Source organism: Nomascus leucogenys, chromosome 7b (genome assembly GCF_006542625.1).
Source record: "Nomascus leucogenys isolate Asia chromosome 7b, Asia_NLE_v1, whole genome shotgun sequence".
Lineage (NCBI taxonomy): Eukaryota > Metazoa > Chordata > Mammalia > Primates > Hylobatidae > Nomascus > Nomascus leucogenys.
Window position 1 is genome coordinate 49,252,048 of NC_044387.1, and position 20,786 is coordinate 49,272,833.

The window sequence follows — 20,786 nt, forward strand, 5'->3', positions numbered from 1 at the left end:
CCCAGCTCTATAGCTGTTGCCCACTGCCCACCCCAGGGTGCCTGCAGCTGTTGGCACCCAGGGGTGCAGCTCCTGAGCATTTGCAGGTCACAGCACAACTCCTGGCTTACTCAGGGGCAAGGCAGTTGCTGGGCTCCCAACCCTGAGGAGTCTCCACCTGGGAAGGGCACTCACTACATGCCCTCGTGTGCAGGAGGCACCACCACCATGGGCCTTTTGCATGTGACGTGGACAAGGTGATAAGAGTGTTCTCCAGGCCAGCTCAGTGCATTCACAATCACTGTAGTGACTCACACCTGTAATCCCAAGGCTCTGGGAGGCTAAGGCGAGAGGATTGCTTCAGCCCAGAAGTGCAAGACCAGCTTGGGCAACATGGCGAAAAGCCCATCTCTACAAAAAAAATAATAATAATAAATAATAAATAAACTGCTGGAGATGGCGGCACACACCTGTGGTCCCAGCTACTCGGGAGGCTGAGGCGGGAGGATTGCTGGAGCCCTGGAGGTTAAGGCTGTGGTGAGCCGTGATCGACCCCATCTCAAAAAAAACCAACAAAAAAACAATGCACAGAAAAAAAGGTTTATCTGGTTGCCTCTGGGTAGTATACTTTTCTTCTTATTTTATACATCCTGACAATTATTTCCAAGATGATACATGCCTCAAAACAAACAAAACCCCTCCAGACACACTCCCCTGTACCCGGGGAAGGCATGTGTCTGGGCTATGTAGGGGCTTCCACTATCCTGGGGGAAGCTCTACCACGGTCTCTGGGGTCTTGGCATCTGTCACAGAACCCCAGTGGTTACAGGGCTCACTGTCCCACAGCCCCAGGCCACACGGTGATGTGCTGTGGCCCAGGGGAGGCGACCCTGGACTCCTGGTCAGGATCTTCCCACACGAGGAAGTACGCCTTGGGGTAAGGCCACAGGCTGGCTCAGAGGTGCCCTCCTCTCCACAGCCAGTCCCAGGAGGGAGCTGGGTTCTGGTTTATGCGACGTCAGAGGGACGGCAGGGAGTGGAGGGCAAGCTAGAAAAGCCCAAGCTTGTTGTTTCAGCCATTTTAATACATTCAAGAATATTTACTAGAACAACATTTAAAAGTATCGTCAGTCCGCAGAAGCCTGGGATCGAGAGAAACAGAATCGCGACTGGCCCTTTTGCAGTAAAGCTTGTGCTTGAAGGGAGAAGAGGCAAAGTGGATTCCTGGAGACTTCGTGCCAGGTGCCACAGGACTGAGAGCATCTCCAAATGTCACTTTAAACACATGTGAGCATCTATGGTCATTCCTAAAGCCCACAGTGTTCTAAGGATCCTATTAGACGAGGCAAAAGGCAATGCTTCTGGAACCCTCTCCCCTGCAGCTCTGCGTGCAAACCCTCCCCAAGGAGGGGCCCGAGGCAAGCCTCTAGATAGGCGGGGCCAGGCCCTTCCCATGCCCACTCTCTTTCCCTGTTGCTGACCCCAGGCCTGATGCTGGACCCATGAGACTCCCAGAGGGAAGACACAGATATAGCCCATCCATCCATGGCCACCCTCCTCCAGAAGATCCTGGGGACCCCTACCCCCCATCCCATGAGGCACCAGGGCTAGGCTCGCATGGCCAGCAAGGGATAAAGTCGGGAACTGCAGACCCGGGAAAGTCTCCTCATTCTTAGGGCAAAACAGCCCCTGAAGGACAAAATAAATAAACCAAACCACGACCAGACAGCTGGATCCGGACAGGTGGACTGGCCTCTGTGAAGGCAAATGAGAGCAAAAGTGGGAACTGAGGATACCCAAGTGGAGAGACATTTAAAAACAATAATTATCACACGAACATCAGTGGCTCATGCCAACAGCAGAGCTGGCCATCAACAGAGGAACAGTAACAAGAACACAACTCAGACGGGGGGCGGGACTGGGCCAGGCGTCTGCGGGGGTCTCTGGTATGCTTTGTGGCATGACTTTGCTTGCCTGGCCTCTCCTTTCTTAGCTGAAAATGGGCATTTCACCAAAGGGCATCCAGCCGGCGGCAGCAGCCTGAGCTCCCAGGCTGACATCTGGGCAGGGCTGATGGGCAGCTCCTGGCCATCTGGTGACCAGGTGTGCCAGCAGCCGCACCCACATGCACAGCCCCTTTCCTAATAACCACATTCTAGGCTACGCAGACACGTTAAAACTCCTAATCTAGAACATCGTGTTTGAATGCAGACCCCTCAGCCCACAATCGGGATGGCTGGGCCTCCTGGGAGCCCCTCATTGCATCCAGTCTGTGGGGCAGTGACCCCGCTTCCACTGGTGGCCGGTCTTCCTCATGGTGCTATGCAGGTGCCAAACACAGTTGTATTCTCAAAGCTACAGGTCTTGTCTGGACATTGTTCAAACCAATAGCTACTGCGTTAGGCACACGGGAGATCCCTATTCCCAAAAATAGCTGTTGAGTTCCAGCCTGAGAGCATCTCCAGTGACCACCTTTAAATAAGGCTTTGGTTCAAACAGCATGGACCCAGCACCTGGGGAGGGTGAGCACGGGGGGGCATGGACCCAGCACCTGGGGAGGGTGAGCACGGGGGGCATGGACCCAGCACCTGGGGAGGGTGAGCACGGGGGGCATGGACCCAGCACCTGGGGAGGGTAGGAGACAACTCAACCACTGAGTCTTGGAGGTCCCGCCTTGGCCATGGAGGGCAGTGGCTGCCCTCACAAGAAGAGTTAAGGCACTTTCTTAAACTCTGGCCTAGGAGAATTATGTCTTAGTGACTCAGTGTGTTTAACTGACACTGCCCGAGCTCCCTAAAGTTGTTTACTTTTCTCCTATTTCCTGCTTCATTCCTTGCTCTCACCATGCTAATGTACAGATCTTGTTTAGATTTCGATGCTTATTGAAACAATGTAACTTTGGTACTAACAGAACAGGAGCGACTTGACTTTTTCCAGCATTGCTCGTAACAAAACAAAAATCTTAACTAGAAAAACTCCTTATGACGAAGAAATCTAAAGCCAGAGCTGGGACTCCAAACCCCTTCCAGGCTGGAAGACAGGTCGCAGAGTCCAGGCAAGGGGCCCCTGCAACTGCTTCCTGCCAGAAAGCCCAGCCGCGTGAGTGCAGCAGCAGCACCCCAGCCCTGGCGTGCCCGCACCACGCCCTCTAGATACTCTCCTAGCTCAGGCTGAACACGCCTGGATTGTGTCGGCCGGGACAGCCCCGTCAGGTGTGGGGCAGCTGACCCACGTCTGTGGTGACATGCTCCTCCAAACTAGGACGGTGAAGGGCCCAGGGCGCTGGGAACTACCAGGCGCTGATTCTCCTTCTGGGTTCTCACCAGCACCGGAACCCACCCCAGCCAATAGTCAGGAAGTGCCGCGGCTGAGCCTTCATCAACCCCAGTGAGTTTCCCACAGAACTGAATCCCTTTTCCCAAATTCAGCTGTGCATGAGCCCTTTTTGTTTGGTGCCCTGGAGCACTAGTGTAGTTCAATATTCTCTTCAGAAGGAAAACTCCAGCAGCCACCAGCCTGCAGGATGTGTGCTGAGCCCACATGACCTGAATGGACAGGTCATGTGGGAGGGGCCCTGGTGGGAGCTGTGGGCCACACGGCTGAGTTCTGCCAATATGGAAGCCCCGAGCTGGAGGCTCACACGCTGTGGGGCAGCCCAGAGTTGCTGGAAGCTTTACAGGGGTGCGTAGCTAATGGCGTTGGTGTTGCTTGGTCACTGTGGAGGGGTACCCCCACTATTGGGGCGGCTCCTCCCGGCATGCTCAGGTCTCAAAGTACTTGTAGATTGCCGTCACATACAGCATCACGTTCTGCCAATCGGGTCGTTCAGTCCGTACCATTTCGTTAATGTCCTGACAGACAAGGAAGAGGCTTGGTTAGAACTGCAGGTCACCTCCAGGTTGTCCCAATGGGCTCTGCCATAGCAACATGGGCTCTTGGGGTTGGATGGGGCCTTGAAATATTTTCTAGGCCTAATTACACATTTTTAAAGCCTGGCCAAGAACGCTTCCTCCCTGGGCATCAGCATCGTCCCCAGGCCATCCACCCCTGCTCCAGAGCCACAGGCAAGGTGCCTCCCTGCTCACGGCTCTGCAGGATGGGAAGGGTTTCATCCAGTCTGGGCGGGGGAACTTCCTCCCTCCTCCCCGCGTCTGCCTCTCTTCTTAAACCATTCCTTGGGAGATCCTTCTGAGAGCCCTTCTCAGCCCCAGGCACTGGCCTAGGAGAATTTCTCTCTGTCGGGGGCTCCCAGAACCAACACTCTGATGGCCTTCACCATGGGCAACAGTCTGAAATCATCCAAGACTCTGCTCTGTAACTGTGCTCGGCAGAATGCCAGTGACTGTGACTGATGAACTGATGTTGTAGGAAAATAAACTTGTGAAACCGTGGATCCACCCCCACCCCACTTCCAGTGTCTCACAGCCTTTTACACGAGACAGAAGGCCTCAAAAAGTGATACACTGCTGCTTCTGAAGGCTCGGGGAGTGACCCAAGGGGCCAGCCTGAGAGATCCTTCCCTTCCCGTGGGTGATGAGCACAGGACGTGTGGCTGAGCACACAGGATCAGGAGGGCGCCCTTGGTGACTTGGTGCAGAAAAGGAAAACCTGCCTGTTCAATGCAAGAATCTTGACTATAGAAGCTTTTGAGGGTGGGAAAAAGGCCTGCTTTTTTTTATATATTGGAACTTTACACATGTGTTGTAAAATATCCAGGAATGGGGGAATATTTAACTTATTTTTCCCTGTACAGGTGAACAGAGGCCACCCTTAAAAAAGTACATTTCTAGGGATTTAGATGCACCTGTGGCATCAACACTCTAATGAATGAACATGGGCGTAAACACTTCTTCACAGCACCTCCAGTTGCTACAAGTTAGGCTGGGGGCACGGGGATGGGGAGCTGGCCCTGGAGGGCCCCAGATCTAGGACTGTTTGGGGCTTGGCCTGGCCTGTGGGCTCTCTGCCCTTTCTGAAAATCCCCTGATGGTCTGTGTGTCGCATGTGATGCTGCAGCACTCAGTGTACTTAATAAAATTGTCTCTGGGTGTAGAAGCTTTGGCTTTGGCTTTGGACGCTATGTTTTCTCCCGGAAAGTTGGGCTCGGCAAGGTAGAAGCATGAGAGGCCTAAAGAACCTGAGAACAAGCTGGGTTTCCACACTTCTGTCCTATGAGTTGTGGCTCCCCACACCATCACGAGGAAGTGCAGGAGCCTCCGGTCCAGCCTCTAAAGCCGCCTGCCTTGGCTGGGAGCTGCCTTGCCCTCTCGCTGTGGATGAGCAAGGCAGATGGACCTGCTGGTGTGGTGTTTTTGACAGCGAGATTTATAAACATATGACATTTTTCTTCTAACCTGAGGGATTCCCTTATGGAAGAGATGACTGCGAGGAGCCGTCCCAGGTAAGGTTGGCTGGGCCCATGGTCTCAGGCCTCCCACTCTTTCAGGGGGCATCCTTAGGGTGTTTCACGTGAGATAAAGTGCTGGGGGCCAGGACACGAGATCCCACATCTGCACCCACCCTTGACGGGACCCTCCCTTGGCCCCAGAGCACCCCACAGCTGCCTTTTACCAGGCAGCCACACCACCCCACGCCCACGAGGATTCAGCTTAAACAGGACTGAACTCTTCTTAGCCAGAAGGAGGGCCCTGCCAGTGACTCAGGAGGACAAGGGCTCACCAGTGTGGATTTGATGCCGACACTTTCAGCTGCCTGGAAAGCCAGCATGAAGTTCCTTCTCTGTAAAAGAAACCGTGTCACTGCAGTGCGTGAACAAGGCACGGAGAAAGTCACGTGGCCTCCACAACCGCCTGGGACAGATGCACCTGAAGGACGACACTCACCTCTACCTGGTGCCACAACAAACCTATGCTGGGAGCCTGAGCTTCTGCGTCTGCACCAAGTACCCTGCACTAGGCCCGGCCACCCTCCCCTCCCGACCTGCTGCAGAGTGACCCACCAACACCTGTTCTTTCCTCACTCCTGAAGAATCCTACTTCTGCCATGCCAATGCTGTGGCACCTGAACACGCACCCCCAAAAGCTAGTTAGGAACACTCATCAAATGAGCTTCCCCCACAGGGATCTTCGAGGGTTGTCTGCAAGGCTGGGGGCTGACATGGGGGAAGCAGGGGACTGGGGCGGGGGCTGCGGGCCTGGATCCTCTCCAGTGGCCCTCTGGGTAGGGCTTCTTCCCTGACCCTGTCCCCAAGGAACTCTCTGGATGAAATATTAAACCATGCCCTGGAGTGCACAGGGTTGGTGTTTCTTGCCAGTTCTAAGGCCCACAGAGCAGAACGGGCCATGGAGTGACAGCCCTCTTCAAGGTGGCAGGAGGCTGGCCTAGCCTGGTCAGCACTGCCTGACTACTCCTGCCTTCAGGGAGCTTCTTGGCCCCCTCCTGGTGAAGCTCTTCATCCTAAATGTAGTCACTCAGGAAGGACTGGCTGCTCCCACTAGGAATGATATCACTTGGGGAATTCTGAACCAACCAAATACTCCACACAAGGCTCAGCATGAATGACCTGATCCCAGAATAAGAACCAGATGGCAAGAGGCAATCGCAAGCCAGCGCTGTGGTATGTGACCTGCTGAGGCAGGCACTACCCTTGGTTCTCAGCCCTCCAACCCTGTGAGGCGGGTGCCGGGAGCTGGCCCTCCATGGCCTACCTTATCCTGGCTGTTCAGTTCTTGATATGGAATGTGGGCAGGGAGATATGTATGCAGGAGGGCACAGAAGGCCAGCCCATCGTTCCAGCTGCTGCTGAAGTTTGTAATGTCAATATTCTGAAGGAAAGGAAGAAAAACATGTAAACAACACATGCTGGGACCCTCTTAGGAGAAGCCAAGGAGGATGCAGGAGGCCTCAGATGCTGCACGGCCTCCAAAACACAAAACCAAAACCAGGGCAGGGCGGCTGTGTCCAAGGGCTACCTGGTATCTATGGCTCCCCAACCCATCCCACCCACCAGCTGTAGATGGCTGCCCCTGCGTGGTCACACCTGGGCCTGGTATAACACTTGGCGTCTTGCTGAATTACTAGCTGTTGCATACAAAGAGAGGACCCTAGGCTGCTGAAGCTGGCCTCTACCATGACCTGTTGGGGTGACAGTACAGAACAGACGATGTGGGTGGTAATCAATGCCCCCCCCCCCCCCACCTTTTTTTTGGTTTGAGATGGAGTCTCACTCTGTCGCCAGGTTGGAGTGCAGTGGCATGATCTCGGCTCACTACAACCTCTACCTCCCAGGTTCAAGAGATTTCTCCTGCCTCAGCCTCCCGAATAGCTGGGACTACAGGCACGTGCCACCACACCTGGCTATTTTTTTTGTATTTTCAGTAGAGACAGGGTTTCACTGTAAGCTAGGATGGTCTCAATCTCTTGACCTCGTGATCCACCCGCCTCGGCCTCCCAAAGTGCTGGGATTATAGGTGTGAGCCACCGCACCTGGCCGGTAATCAATGACCTTTAAAGCACCATGTATTAAAATGCAACTCATTCTCCACTGGTTGTTGAAGCACGTAAAAGATCCTCCAAGTCAGGGTGTATCTCAAAGTGTGCCCACACATGAAGATACCTTCTGCCCTTTTCACTCTTAACGACACCTGCTCTGATGGATGGTGAGAAGCCAAGGAGAGCAACAACATGGCCCCCTGAGCATTGGTCCAGGCCATGTACCACATGTACTGGAGATTGCTATAGTGTACCCCACCACACACTTGCGGTTAAAAAAAGTAATCTGAAAATACATGTTTCGCTTAAAGATGTCTTTGATGAGGCAATTTATTGGTCTGATTAAATGCCTCGATCCTCTGTGCATTGGTCTTTTTAGTGTCTGGTGTGGGGAGGTGGGATGCGTACAGGGCTCCTCAGCCCTGCAGGCTGTGGCCTCAACTCTGCCAGGGAGAAGCATGGGGCACAGGAGTGGGGCAGGGCTGTTCTGTTAAGAAACGTTATGACTCAGCCTGACCTCCCAGATCAGGGACTCTAAGCTAAGACTTGCAGTCCATCAAAAACCTCTGCAATTTGCTGCCAGGCATGCACCTGCGGTCCCAGCTACTCAGGAGGCTGAGGCAGGAGGATACCTTGAGCCCAGGAGTTCAGGGCTGCAGCATGGTATGACTGTGCCTGTGAACAGCCATTACACCCCAGCCTGCCAACACAGTGAGACCCCCCCCATCTCCGAAAAAACACACAAACCACAAACCAAAACACCTCTATAACTTGAAGGTGTCATCATCTGACAGCCCCCATCTTGCATTAGGAGCCGATTAAGGCCAGCTGTGTGCTCTCCATGCCACCTCTTGGGGAACCACCTCGACTTTTTAAAATTTTTTGAGACAGGGTCTCTCTGTCACCCAACCTGGAGTGGAGTTGGCTCATTGCGGCCTCGACGACCTCCTGGGGTTAAGCAATCCTACCTCAGCCTCCTGAGTAGCTGGGACTACAGGCTGGTACATGCTACCACGTCCAGCTAATTTTGTTTGTTTTTTGTAGAGATGAGGTTTTGCTATGTCGCCCAGGCTGGTCTGAAACTCCTGAGCTCAAGCAATCTCGCCTCAGCCTCCAAAGCAGTGAGATTACATGCATGAGCCACTGTACCCAGCCTTGACTTTAAGGGGCACCTTACTCCATATTTTAAAGTATTTATAACTATAAAAGGAATATATAATTCAGATTTTATTATTTTTTAAAGAGACAGGATCTCACTTTGTCTCCAGGCTGGAGTGCAGTGGCACAATCATAGCTCACTGCAGCCTTGAACTCCTGGGCTGAAGCAATCCTCCCACCTCAGCCTCCCAAAGTGCTGGGATTACAGGTGCGATCCACCTTACCTGGCCCAGAGTATTTTATCATATAAAATATTCTGCAATTCAGCTGGTATGTAGCCTTTACCCTTATTTGCAACAGTCCTTATGAAGATGAATCTACACATTTCAATTTTCCTAATTCACACTTTATGCAGACACCACAAGCTGAACAAGAACACCTCCCCACCACCCTGTCCCACTTTCATTATTTCACGCCACCTTCAACTGCACCAAGAGCCAGCTTCCTAGGTGACTGAGAAAGCCCAAATTTTATTATTCAATGCAAACCCTCCAGCTCCTGGGGAGCACTTTATACTCCTCCCAGGAATGAGTGATTCACAGAATAATATTAACACTATTATTATCATTATATTATTAACTATATCTGTATAGAGTCTTACAAAGTTTACAAAGCACTTTACGAATCCTGACCCCTCTTTATATCCTGTTAGGACCTAACACCAAGTCAGGGACCTGGCTCAGAGACAAGGGCAGGTGGGGGCCATGGGAACCCAGGCTCAGAGCTGCGAGGATGTGTCCAACCAGCAAGGACCCAAGTAAAGCAGGCTGGGCAGGCCGTCCCTGCGAGGGAGACCGTCAGTCCAGCCTCACAGCTCTAGGCAGGTGTCCTTACAAAGCAGCAGACCACGTGGAGGATCACAAGGCTGACTTCTCATCACCAGCATCATCAGAATGTATTGTCTGGCTTCTGACTGCACGTGCCCAGAACGCACCAGTGTCTGTGCAAAGCATGAGCCTTCCAAAGGACAGCAGTCCCAAGCGTTACTTTCATAAGCCATTTCCTCTCATTAACCTGACCATCTGCTGCTTCCAGCTTCTCTGATATGACCCAGAGATATTGTTATAAACTGCTGTGAGGAAAGTGACCAGATTAAGGAACAAGGAAATGCAAACCTGCCAAGAGTCACAGGGGAAGGTGGTAGCAAGCCTGTGGTGGCTGGTGTGCCGACAGTCTGACCTGGCTACCTAAATGTGTGCCACCAGGCATCCACTGACGTCAGCCCTCCCCAAATACCTGGGCCAGGTGAGAATCCTCTCTGCCTCAGTGCTGTAGTCCTCACACTTTTGGCCACGAAGATGCAGTCCTGAGAGTAAGACCTGCTACATTCCCAAGAGGCCTGGCCCGCCCTCCACGCGGCTCTCTGCTCTGGCCATGATTTAACAGTTACCACCCCATAAAGGGTTCTGATGACCTAATGAAGAAGGTGCCTTGTGGCAAACAGGGCTTGACAGTTACTGCTGACTGAAGACCCCTGAACACATGCATACGCATGCAATCTCATCTCTTTGATCTCACTGGAATCTCAGAAAGCAGCTCTTTAGGGAGGAAACTAGGACCAGGGAGGAGTGCTAGGCAGGCAGCAGAGAAGGACAGGACAGGAACCCTTGCCCCAGGCATCCTGTGAGCAGTACTCACTTCCACTCTCACAGTCACCCAGAGCAGTCTGGAAGGAGGGTGAGTCTCCGAGAGGCCAAGACACTCACCCAGGCCACAGAGCAGGTCTATGGGATCATTCAAAGTGAGGTGTATCCTAGGAGGATGGGCCTGCTTTCCTTTAGTTGTCTAGGTAAGATTTCCTAATGCCCTGTGCACCTTTCCACAGTGAAGTAAGTCCAGGATTGGGGTACAGAGAAGAGGCAGGAATGAAGCATGCAAGACAAATGAAGAATGGGCCGGGACTCACTTGCTCCATAATTTGCAGGGCCCACTATAAAATGAAAATGCAAGGTCCCCTTGTTCAAAATGCAGAGGAAAAAGTCTATTAAAGGTACTAAAAAAAAGAGCCAGGTCTAAGGGACTAAGTGCTTGATGAAAGAGGCATCCTTGCAGGGAGAGGGGGCCAGGAAGCTTCTTAATAACGTGTGGAGCTCTGTGTGAGGCCAATAGCAGCGCCTGGCCCTCAGACGTCACATTCACTTCTGGAGGAAAACAAACCTTCACTTCCTGCCACAGCCGCCCCTTCTGCTCCCTGAAATGCAGGCAGCTCTGGCAGGGTCGTGGACGTGCCTGGCCTCACCACTGCACAGCGCCTCGAGGCAGAGGCTCCTGTGTCCCATCCGCCTGCCTGTGGGAACCCCAGCCTTCCCCCTCCGCTTCCTCAAGATAAACCCAACACCCTGCCAGGGAAGAAGCTGCTGCTCCAGCACCCCCACCCCACCTGGAATCTCCGGGAAGAGAGACTTCATTTACAAAGCATGCCACAGTGACCTGAACTGGGAGGAAAACAATGGCTCCTTCAGTTCCAGGCTGAGGAAGTTCACATTTGAGAACCTGACAACGAAATTTCCTACCAATACAAGTAAAGCCCAAAAGAAGGCTGGCTGGGGGCCCTACCTCCCTTAACCCTTGGAGGGCTGGAGGGCAGCCAGGCCACACTGCTGCACGTGCCTCCAAGGCACCCTATGTGATAAGCTAGAGGCAGAAAGTAGGGAGCCCAAGTGAAGCCTGAGCACCCACTGGCTGCTCTGCCTCCTCCCCCATCCACAGAGATCATGTCGCGAGAATGAGCCCGGCTCTGAAAAAGGGGTTCCTCCAGGGAAGTGAGGAAGAAGCCTGCAGCCCTTTGCTCCCAACGTGACTGGCTGTTCCATGGTTTGAAATGTTCCAGGCTGAAAAGTCTAATTGCTAATGAAGTCATATTGACTAAATATAAGAACAACGAAGCTGGGTTCTCGGAAGGCACGGTGCAGGAACACCAGGCAGGAAGGCGGGGAGCTCCCCTCCACATGGCTACCACGGCCCGTTAATATTATGATGGGATCAGTATCTTGGAGAGGAAACACATGAAATGACACAGAATCGCATGGAATCACCAGAGAAATGGCTTCTCCCTACCTCACTCAGTCAAGACCCTTGCTCCGCAGGTGTGACCAGCACCCAGTGAGGCCTCCTCTACCCCCTACCTGCCAGCCGCCACCACTCACACAACCCGCCAGCTATCCCCAAACCCAGACCACAGTGGGCTCCGGGCTGCCAGGGGAGCACAGGAAGAGGAGAATGATCCCACAGACCAGCTCTGTGCTTGGCCTCTCGGAGCCTCAGCCTCCTTCCAGACTGCTCTGGATGATTGTGAGAATGACAGTGAGGTACTACTCGCAGGATGCTTGGGGCAAGGGTTCCTGCCCCGTCTTCCCTACTGCCTGCTGAGCACTCCTCCCCTGATCCTGGGGCCCTCCTCAAGTGTCTGCCGGTGGCCCCCAGACCTGCCTCTTGCCATCTGCCCCTCATGCCTCTGCTCCATGCCTGGACCCCACAGAAGAGCCTGGGAGCAGCCTGGTGCTCTGTCCCCATCCGCATGAGGTCTGGAACTAAACTTTCTGTTGCTTTCTAAGGTGCCAACAGGTGAATCTGCCTGTGGATTGGTGGCCCCTGGAACTTATGATCCCTACCTTCCCAGGAGGGCTAAAGTCACCCTGGATGTCCTTGGCAATTGAGGAAAAAAGCTAAAACTTTTATGCCTTGGATAAAAGCAACTCACCACCACCAGTATGAAGCTTGTGGACAGGGGTCTGAGCCAGGTTTGGACACTTCCTGAAGTCCAGGTCTTGGACTTCAGTGAAATCCCAGCCCACACAAGATGACGAGTCTTCGACCCCTTCTGAAACTGTGATGTGCTTTACACATGTCAAGGTTTTTTTTTTTTTTTTTTTTTTTTTTTTTTGAGGCAGAGTCTCGCTCTGTTGCCCAGGCTGGAGTGCTGTGGCACAATCTCGGCTCACTGCAAGCTCTGCCTCCTGGGTTCAAGCAATTCTCTGCATCAGCCTCCTGAGTAGCTGGAATTATAGGCGCCCGCCACCATGCCCGGCTAATTTTTGTGTTTTTAGTAGAGATGAGGTTTCACCATGTTGGTCAGGCTGGTCTTGAACTCCTGACCTCAGGTGATCTGTCCGCCTCAGCCTCCCAAAATGTTGGGATTACAGGTGTGAGCTACCGTGCCCGGCCTGTAAGGTATTTTTAGGGTTTAGTTTGCTTACTGTAGAGGAGATGGTTGCTGTATTGCAGATGGCATGAATCCAAACGCAACAGAATCACTGAGAATGTCCCTAGGCTGCTCCTACCTGGAGCCCTGCTCCTGGGCACGTGGCTGCAACTCTGCTGACCCTCATCATACTCATGTGACCTGTAAACCTCCACCTGCCTCCACTGCTCCATGTGTTGCTGCACATGGAGCAACACCACGTGCCCTGGTGTGTGGTTCCTTCCTTCCCTCCTTCTCCCCTTCTCTCTAAGGGGGTTTGGATGAGGAACTCAGATAACAAACTAGCTCGAAATCCCAACTGCTGGAAGTTCTCACTCAAAACACAAGGGTAGGAAGCATGCTCTACAATCACTTGTTTCAAAGCCATTTGGATGCCACAAGGCAGAGCTTTCCCACCCCGGCAGGAGGGCCGTGGCTGCCAGTGTGTGGATTTGTTTTCTGCAGGCCTGCAAAGATCTTATCGGGATTGGCATACAAACAGAAAAATGAAGGGCCTGGAGTTGTGTTCTTCCACTAACGGTAATGGGGAACCTCCATGTTGGAGAGCAGGAGACACAGCGACACCCTAAAATCTGTGGCCCCAGCATGGAATCCACAGGTGGACGCGGCCATGGCCGCACATCTAGGGACAGCCTGCGGGAAAGGGCAGAGGGCCTGGGGATGGGCTGCTCTTTTTGAGGATTCATTTGCACACTCAGCGAGTCCTCACTTGGGGTTTCATGGGTGGGCATCTTGCTGGACAGGGCTGACACGTGGACTTGACATGGGCCAGGGCTCAAGGAGGTTTAAAGGGAAGTGTGGCTGGACTGGGATCAGAAGAACAGCCAGGAGCAGGGGGAGGGCAGTCAGAGGCTGGCTGGTCAGTGGCTGCAGAGGTCTGTATCAGGTTGGGCTGGAGTGGTGGGTGGGAGATGGAGGGCTCCGGGGATACTTGGCAGCTAAAGCAGACTAGACTTGGCAACAGACTGGCTATGAGGAGGGAGAGCGCATGCAGTGCTCGGGATGGGCTTTGGCTTCTGTGGGCAGAACCAGACGCTGGTGGTGGCCTTCACAGAGGCAGAGCTCCCTGGAGGAAGGTGGGCGCTGAGCAGACGAGGGGTGTGTTTTTGTCACCTTAAGTTCAAGATACCTTGGAGACACCCAAAAGTGCTTGGTGGTGCTGACACATGAGTCAGGAGAGCACTGCAGAGAGACAGAAAGTGCAGCGTCATCGGAGTCCCGTGTGGGATCCCCTAGGGATGGTCACAGTGGGCCATAAGCAAGAAGGAGGCCTCGGATCCAGCCCCTCAGAACTCCAACAAGTAATGGCCATGCTGAGAACAGCCTTTAATGGAACACAGGGAAGGCCCAGGGGTTGGGGGAAAGAAACCAGAAGGCAAAGGAAGAGTGTGTTTAAAACAGGACAGAGTGGTCAATGCAGCAGTGATGTGGAGAGGCCACAAGGACTTCCAATATCCTGCAGTTAGAAACATATGAGTTGCCATGAAGCATTAGGAGCAATGGCGAATAAAGGGAAGAGCAACCACAAATCAGGTTTGTGTGCTTTTAAAAAAGGGTGGGAGTCTCTCACTATGTTGCCCAAGCTGGGCTTGAACTCCTGGGCTGAAGGGTTCCTCTTGCCTCAGCTGCTCAAGTAGCTGGGACTCTGGCCGAGTGCCTTGCAAATGAAATTTTCAGAAGCCAGAAGAGCATGAAATTAGATGAGCTATAATAGCGTTACAACTTTCACAGATATCCCTTCTTATGAGTTTATTTCACAGAGCTTGCCTAGAAATAACATTTCTATTTAGTGAAAGTGGCGTTTTCAGTGCGTAAGGAAAGTCCTTATCTTCCAGGGGTTTCCCTCTGAGGGAAGGCCATTTACGCTCTGCTGAGGAGCGGAGGGGCTGGAGAGCCAAGGGCCTTCCACTCTGCACTCATGTCCTGATTCCTACAGAGACAGCTTCTGAAGGAGGCCAGCAGAACCCTTTAAAGCACACTATTCTTAAAGCCAAAACTCACACTTATTTGAGGGGAAAATGCACACTAACAGAAGGAATTTCTATTGTTCACTATTCACAAGCAATGGTGCCAATCTAAGAAGAAAAAAATTAACTTTTTTTAAAAATAATAGAGACACAGAAAACATATTACTAATTATAATGCAAGTTTCTTACTGATGAGTTCAGATTTTGCATTTAGTTTTTTTCAGGTCAATTTAGAGCTTTTCTACTCTACGAGATAATTCCATGTTTGGATTAGGGTCGACAAAACAAGAGAGATGACGTGCCAGAACAAACTTTCAAAATGGCCTCTGCACAGACTCAGAAGCTCTGCCCCATTTTCTCCTAAGGGCACATGTCCTTCATCCAGGAAATGTCGACTAAGAGATGTGACAGGGGACAGACAGGGCCTGTTTCACAGTGCCATTTGCTGTCCTTTCTACCCTGATAAAGACTCCTGACAGCCTCGCCCCTCCAAGGGACTGGCTGGGTGGTTTCCACTCACTGCTTCTTGACCAAGGATGGAAACCCCAACTGTAGATCTAACCCTGCCTTCTGTCTGTGGCCTTAGGGTGGGATGTGAAAGCCAAGAGATTATACAAATCTCCACAAAAAAGATTAAAAATATGTCATAAAAGATCTTAAATGTTTTAATTTGTTTGAAGTTTAATTAAGGGCCATAAAATATACTCCCAAATACCACATGCTCTTTAAATAGCTATTAAGGTTCTGGTCTATTTAAGGAAATGCCACTTTTATGGACAGAGGGCAAGAAGCCAAGGGCTCTGATTCATCTCTCTGCTGACACATGCAAGCATCCACTTCCTCATGCCTGTCTGGGCCCTGCAGAGCGCTGTCCCCAGGTCCACACTCAGGCAGAGGTGGTCCTCACTGGTCCTCCATCTTCACAAGGACACCACACTGTTGAGCTGCAACCCAGTGCACTCAGAATGAAACCTGCTGGGTATCACAGCCCAGCCTCATGAGGTAAGAGTGAGTTACTAACAAAACCCTGGCTCATGACGCCCCCCTATACTGTGGGGCAGAGTTTGGGAGCCTGAGTGAGGTGAGTGAGGTTCCTTTTCTGTGTAGTATGGTGGGAGAAGATATAATGTCTGAAAGAGAGTAAAAAAACCATCGAGACTGTTGATTGATATCTCTGGGTAGTGGCTGTTAAACACAGAATGCCCTGGGAGTGATGAATGGGCACCTGCCTGGGGCCAGTGGTGCCTGTGGGGTAACCTAGCCAGGCCCTCTAGCTGCTGATCTAAGGGTGCTGCCCTGGGGACTACAGTGCTTGTCTCCTCCCTGAAGCAGGGCCAATCTCTGCTCCAGGTCAGGGGAGGAGAGAGAAGGGAAGGGGAAGTAAAGGGAAGCAGTACATTTTCAGGGAGAGTCTTGCCCGGCTCATCATGGAGCTCAGGTGTTGGTACTTACATGGTAAAGAGGGAGCAAGAAGGAGGCAGGGCAGGCGGCCGAGGTGGAGCCGGCAGCCTCTGGAGATAGGCCCTGCATATCTTTGCTCTTGATCTAATACGGACCCTCAATCCTCACTGTGCACTAGAATCAGTGCAAAGATTTTTCGGGTTTTCCTATGCTCGCCCCACCCCAGAGACGTTCATTCACGTGGTGTGAGCGAGTCAGGGCATAATTTTCTTTAAAGGTCCCCAGGTGATCTGAATCCACAGCCAACAGGAAGGCTCACCATTTGAAAAACTGAAGTTAGGTGTTAAGTACAATGGGGTGGTACATCTAAAATGTGACATTGGTGAGTTTAGGGTGATACCTACAAAGGCACAACCAGCCTGGCTTGGAAACCACTCGTGAACCTGAGTGCTGGAAAATCAAGGGAGAGGAACAGGCACCTGATAGAACTTTCCTGACCAAACCATAGTCAAAGCAGCTGAACAGCTGACAAAGGGGTTTCTCTGTAAAGAGGAAGCCTAATGAAGAAGGAGTGACAGAATTACCCAGAATGACTGACCTCGTTATCAGAGGCAGTGACATCACAGAAAGAGGCAGCCACTCCTGCTGCGAATGGACAGAACTCCACAGCTGAGATGTTTCTGCCAAAAACATGAACTGGAATCAGATCCGTCCTCCAGCTCTGCCTACCAGTTTACACCACGGACAACAGGATGGGGAAGGAACCAACAGAATCTGAACTGTGGGTCACTCTGTAGGATGCACAATCAATCCCATTCCTTCAAAAAGAAACTGAAAGAAAAAAAGAAGATTTACGAACTGAAAGAGACCTAAAAGAGACATACTATCCAAACGCAATGTGAGAACCCTATTTGGATCTTAATTCAAGCAAACTGATTATGACACAATGGGAGGAGTGAGCTCTAAGTGTGTGGTGACATTAAGTGGCTGGTGTTTGCTTCCGAATCCTCCAGGTGGGCGTGGGGACAGCGCCCTGTGCTGATATCTTGTCACTAGGGGTATGTACAGGAGGGTTGTTTTACTATTCTCATGACTTTAGTGCATATTTGAAAATTTCCATTAAGAACAAACAAACATGAACTCGATCAACAACAGAAAGACAACCCAGTCGCCCAAACATAAAAATGAGCAAAGGATGTAAATAGAACAGTTCCCCAAAGAAGATATACAAATAGCCAACGAGCACATGAGAAGGCTCAACACGGTTCGTCACTAAGGAAATGCAAATCAAAACCACAATAAGATGACACTTCACACCCATTAGGATGGCTATTATTTAAAAGAAAAGAAAAACATGGTGAGGATGCAGATACTGGAATCCTTAGACACTGCTGGTGGGAACGGCAAATGATGCCGCTGCTGAGGAAGAGTTTGGCAGTTCCTCAGTAAGTTAAACACAGAGTTTACAGCCCAGCAATCCCATTCCTCGTCTATACTTCAAAGAACCGAAAGCAGACGTTCAAACAAATACCTGTACAGGAACGTTCCCAGCAGCACTATTCACAAAAGCCAAAAGGTGAAAACAACCCAAATGCCCACGAATTGACAAATGAATAAACAAAATATGGTCTATCCATACAATGGAGTATTTTTTGGCCATGAAAAGGAACAAAGTACGAATATATGCTACAACATGACTAAGTATTGAAACATTATGCTAAGTGACAGTTAGACACAAAAGGCTACATATTGTATGATTCTATTTATATGAAATATCCATAGTCAAATCCAGAGATAGAAAGTAGGCGAGTGGTTGCCAAGTGCTGGGGAGGAGAAGGAGCTGACTGATGAATGGGTAGGTGGTTTCCACTTGGGGTGATCTAGTTTTGGAACTAGGTAGTGGTGATGAATACACACTGCAAATGCACTTAATGCTATTGAATTGTATGTTTAAAAATGAGCAAATGGTAAATTTTTGTTACATATGTTTTACTCAAATAAAAGAGGCTGTCAGATGTTCTGAAGTACAGTTTATGCCCAGTAACTCTATACACTAGGTGGATCTCATAAGCAACTAAATTATCCTGGAGCGTTTACTGAGAAGTTACATTAAAATTCAGATGATGCATGAGCATGGATTCTATGAGAATTTATTACAGCTCTGCTTTAAAAATGTAAAAATAGATATATTTCTTAAAAATAAACAGGTAGCTAAGGGTAGGAGGCAGGGTATCAGTCAGCCTGAAACTGAGTACCTCTGGTATGGCAAAAGGAACCTGATATATGTCATCCTCTGTAAATGGCTATTCCCAAGAAAGGGAAGCCATCCCTGATTCTGTGAGAGAAGCAGCCATATTTAACCACAACTACGTTGCCCCATATGCTCAAAGTAGCAAGCACACTTCTCAGATATAGCTTCAACTATATTGAAGCTTCACAAAAACAAAATCTATAGTATGTTTTGGATTTAATATGCTTTAACTTTTTTTTTTTTTTTGAAATGGAGTCTCGCTCTGTCGCCCAGGCTGGAGTGCAGTGGCGTGATCTCAGCTCACTGCAAGCTCCACCTCCCGGGTTCACACCATTCTCCTGCCTCAGCCTCCTGAGTAGCTGGGACTACAAGCGCCTGCCACCACGCCCAGCTAATTTTTTGTATTTTTAGTAAAGACAGAGTTTCACCGTGTTAGCCAGGATGGTCTCGATCTCCTGACCTCGTGATCCACCCGCCTTGGCCTCCCAAAGTGCTGGGATTACAGGTGTGAGCCACCGTGCCCGGTGCTTTAACTTTTTTTAGTCAAATGAACCTATTTTGAGGGGACAGTTCAGAATAAAATATTTGGTCAGCCAATGTCACCCTAAAAGATAGGATTAATGTCCCCATAAACCCCTCCAGAGGGAGACGTTTCATGGAGAAGCACACAGGAATCATGATGTCTGCTTTCTGATAACTCAGGAAACTGCCACCAGGCAGAGATGGGTATCAGGCAAGAGCCACTGGCTGGGTCACAGCTAACTGATGAACTCTGAGCATGTTGTGAACGTTTTATTAGCAGCTTAGGGATGAATACTGTCTTTTCCCACAGATTTAGTTTAGCTTTGGCAGGGGATATTACTCACTAAAATGCAATCTCAACTGAAAAAGACCCTCGCAGAAATCCTCAAGCAAGATCTGCCCTGGTGCGTGCTCTGAGGAAGGGACTGGGTGAGGGAGAAAGGGAGGTAACGGTGCAGAGTCGTGTCCTCATCCTAACCCCCAAAAGCTTTCCTGGCCTCTTTAGGGGAACTGGAGTGTTTGAGGAGAAAAAAATTAGGCCTTCCAAAACATCCAGGGGGGCCTTCTTTAATTTACCCTCAGGACAAATGTCACCAATTGTGTCTTCAGGCTCAGAGAGATGAATGTGGTGGAATCTGAGTGGTGTCACCAGCCATGACTTACACAGAAACCCTGTTCAGAAGCCTTCTCTGAGAAAGGCCTCTTTAGTTTATGCTAGAACCTTGTGGTTACAGAAGAAGCTTCAAGTCTGACTCCTCCTCCATTTTAAGTCCTCGGAAATTCTTTATACTGATTTGAAAGCCATGTCTCTGTAGATCACTGGAAAAGCAGAGTGGTGTGGCCAAAGTATCCTAGGTTTCAGAGTCCCATGGATCTGTGCTTTGATTGTTGGTGGCACTTTGTACTGCCTGTAGGACTGTGGGCACATCGTTTTTTAACTTGTATGAGTCTCACTCTTCTCGTATGCACAATGGAAAAAATAATGAATGATGAAGATTTAACAAAATGACATCTGTAAGGCCCTCCAGCTGAAGCTCAACACATCCTGTCCTCTTCTCCCCCGATCCCTGCTCTTTGCCCCTGAGATGGTGTTGATTCCACTTTCTACAACACAAAAGTGTGAAACACAAGATTGTTCCCTTGGCCCCAGGAGAGGCCTCTGAACACCAGAAGACAGCTATGCTGGTTCCTGAGTCCCTTTCTCTAGCCAGTACCCCCAAATTTCAGGAGATCCTGCCATGTGGCCAAAGATGAAGATCTGATGTCTCTGCGAGCAGCCACAGAAAATTCTGTCACAGGGTCTCCAGGGTGTGGACTGCAATGTACTGCACTTATATGACTCTGCTTCTCTCTCTTAGGCTCCTCAGGGGTGAGCTTAATCTTGATCAAGTGCTGAACAGTAAACCTGGCACACTCTTCAGGCAAACAAAGGTTTGCTGAATAACATACTGGTGTAAGAAAACTGCATCCAGAAACAAAGTCCAGAGAATTTAAAGAGAAAGAAAAAAACATGCTTCACTTCTAAAACTGAGGTCTGCTAAAAAAATATGAAGCAGACAGGATGGGCAAAGTATGTATCTGGACTCATTCAAATACTAATATTTGAAAAATATAACATATAAAAAAGGATAAGCTACCAAACTGAGACTATAGGATTTTATTAATTTAATACAGAGCAAAAAGATTAGACCACTGCATCAATGGTGAAACCTTATGCACTTTCTGAATGCATCATTATTCTCTTGGTACTGGTATTTCAGAGGAAGATCACCCACCGAACCTCACCCTCCAAGCACCTGACACCGGCTGAGACAGAACGGGAGCCTAGAAGGACAACTGGTCTTCCCTGGCACAA

General features: G+C 50.4%; 1 protein-coding gene across 13 annotated transcripts in view; it reads right to left on the bottom strand.

Annotated features, from left to right (window-relative positions):
- Positions 1–565: 565 nt before the first annotated feature.
- Positions 566–20,786, bottom strand: part of SPECC1L (sperm antigen with calponin homology and coiled-coil domains 1 like) — a 148,139-nt gene continuing 127,918 nt past the window's right edge. For 11 of the 13 annotated variants that reach the window (XM_030815916.1, XM_030815922.1, XM_030815921.1 and 8 more), the window contains 3 exons: positions 6,648–6,764; positions 5,659–5,718; positions 566–3,830 (listed from right to left, as the gene is read on the bottom strand). In XM_030815916.1, coding sequence (XP_030671776.1) covers positions 3,741–3,830; positions 5,659–5,718; positions 6,648–6,764 — 267 coding nt within the window. In that variant the 3' untranslated portion in view covers positions 566–3,740. The remainder of the gene's footprint in view (positions 3,831–5,658; positions 5,719–6,647; positions 6,765–20,786) is intronic. The other 2 variants (XR_004030968.1, XR_004030969.1) reach the window with 2 other exon arrangements.